Below are 2500 nucleotides of genomic sequence, written 5' to 3' on the forward strand. Positions count from 1 at the left end.
TCAGGAGGTGAGAGCGGTTGTCTGGCAGTCAGTCGGAGGGTTGCCGGTCCGATCCCCCGCCCTGGGCGTGTCGAAGTGTCCCTGAGCAAGCCACCTAACCCCTAATTGCTCCCGATGAGCTGATTGGTACCTTGCATGGCAGCCTTTCACCGTTGGTGTGTGAGTGTGTGTGAATGGGCGAATAAGAGGCATCAATTGTAAAGCACATTGGATAAAAGCGCTGTATTAATGCAGCCCATTTACCATTTACCTTAGGAAAGAAACATTTAATGCTACGCTCCAAAAGGTCTCCCTCACCTTAGGGAAGTATTCACCGTAAAGGGCATACGCAAGTTTGAAACTTAAGCTGTTTCACGCAGGCCAGGCTCTGGGCTTTAAGAGGTTAAATCTGAGCGGTGTTTGGGTCATCATGGAGACGGTCTAAACCGTCCGGACGAGATTAATATCAAGCGGCGCTGTCCATTAGTTGCCGGGAAACGGGAGACGGGGCTCTCCGCCGGTCCTCCTGCGTTAATTAGGGAGCCCCCGCCTCGCTGGCCGGCCCCCGTCGGCCCGTCAGGCGTCTGACAAACACGCGCGCGTGCGTCCCCTTCGCCACCACGAACGCCGCTGATTTTCTGTCACACGGTTACCAGAGCGCGTCTGCGGGGGGCCTGAGTCTGCGGGGGGCCCGGGCGCGTCTGCGGGGGGCCTGAGTCTGCGGGGGGCCCGGGCGCGTCTGCGGGGGCCAGAGAGCGTCTGCAGGGGCCCGAGCAAACTCTGCGTCTCTGTCCAACTCCTCACCGGGCCGTCAAACAGAGGATTAGCCGCGCAGTGTAAAGTTTAGCGGCCCCCGAGGGGCGTGGCGTCTGAGAGAGGCGAAGGCTCTTTGTTTGGGCAGGTCTACTTTTTAGAGGGCCATACTGAGATTACTCCTGTTGGATTGTTGAGATGGAATTTGAACTTTTAAGGAATTGTTTTCAAGTTTTTGAAGATAAAACCTCAAATGTATTCATCTGTGGTGGCTTGGTAATATTCAAAAATCCTTACAGTGTAAACCAGGGGCTGCCCAACCCTGTTCCTGGAGAGCTGCTGTCCTGAGGGTTTTCATTTCAACCCTGAGTTGGCGCATCTGATTCAACTAATTAGCAGCTCAACGAGATTTCTTGCTGTTGAGTGAGGTGTGGCTTTGTTAGGGTTGGAGTGCAAACCTACAAGACCCAGGAACAGGGTTGGGCAATCCCTGCTGTAAACTTTTTCTGGAAACGGAAAGTGAGTCACAGACTGCAGCTGGGTCAGAGTGCCTCACTGGCCCGGCTGTAGAACTCCCACAATGCACTCTGTTTCCTCTCATGGGGTCAGCCGTGCTAGGTGTTGGATTGGCCTTCAGCTCCCAGGGTGATGTCATGAGCTGGAAGCCGAGTGTATTTCATACGATGGTCAGATTCCATGTCTTTCCCTTCACTGCTCGTTGCTGAGTCACATGGTTGGGGGGGGGGGGGGATTCTTTCAGCGAAGTAAAATGCCTGCTGTTCTCTCTCATCATTTTTATTTATGAACCCAGCCATGAAGGTGTGGGGGGGCGGGGTGGGGGGGGGGGCAGCATAGATGGCCCTATGCTGGGGGTTAGTGACAGACTAGTGGGACGCCCCTCTGGTTTGGGGTACAGGGCATGCAGCTTGTGTCTGTCTGCTGTAGCACGGGGGGGCACTAAGGGCTGGGGTGGGGGTGGGGGTGGGATCTGGGGGCCACTTCCCTGTTTCTGGCAGGGGGGGGCCCTCACAAGGGAGTTTCCCCTCAGCTCATGGGGGTCCCAGGGCCCCAACACATGGAATCTCCCGCACACAGACTCCAGGTCCAGCGTGGCCCAATTTAGGGATTTTATCTGAACCTGATTAACTGTGAGAAAATACAGGGGCGTGCCACCCCCTCATCCCACCCCCCAACCCCCAGCCTGTCACTGAGCTGCTCATCACCTCTTCCTTGTACCCCCAGCACGCAGGGATAATGGGTTTTCGGAAATGGGGTCGCAGTGTGTAGGCCCCTAGATTCCCCCCCCTTACCGCGTGATGCGGAATCCCTCTTGACGTTACCATGGAAATCAGGTGATATCAGGTGTACGGTTGCGGCTGAAACTGCAGTGTTTTCTTTTCTTTTTTTTAAATAAAGGAGAGCAGGCCTTCAGAGCCCTCTGTACTGCATGCTTTTCTCTCTTCCTTTAGAGAAGAGCAAGATGGAGGAAGTGAGCGGCATGCTGGGGTCTCAAACCCTCCATCGGATGGGTGGGGTGTGGGGGGGGGGATCCATATTTGAAGCAGTTGCCCGTCGCTGACCGATGTCTCCATGTCATTCTGACCTCCTCTCTCTCTCTCTCTCTGTTGTGTTCCAGAGTGGACAAGACCTTCTCCAAGTCCTGGAGTATCTGGTGAGTGCCCCGACTGAGCGCCGCTGTCCGCTGGGAATGAGACACGAGCCCTGCAGCATGACCCGCTGACCAACCAATCAAAAAGACGCGCGGCGC

The 2500-nt window shown here is 55.5% G+C and overlaps 1 protein-coding gene across 14 annotated transcripts in view; it reads left to right on the plus strand.

The window, feature by feature from the left end:
* Positions 1-2500, plus strand: part of rap1gapa (RAP1 GTPase activating protein a) — a 143937-nt gene that overhangs the window by 71673 nt on the left and 69764 nt on the right. For all 14 annotated transcript variants that reach the window (XM_064300447.1, XM_064300446.1, XM_064300448.1 and 11 more), the window contains one exon: positions 2369-2404. Coding sequence is in view for 11 of the 14 variants with exons in the window: in XM_064300451.1 (XP_064156521.1) it covers positions 2369-2404 (36 nt within the window). In the remaining 3 variants the exon portion in view is untranslated. The remainder of the gene's footprint in view (positions 1-2368; positions 2405-2500) is intronic.

Source organism: Anguilla rostrata, chromosome 11, assembly GCF_018555375.3.
Source record: "Anguilla rostrata isolate EN2019 chromosome 11, ASM1855537v3, whole genome shotgun sequence".
Taxonomy (NCBI): Eukaryota; Metazoa; Chordata; class Actinopteri; order Anguilliformes; family Anguillidae; genus Anguilla; species Anguilla rostrata.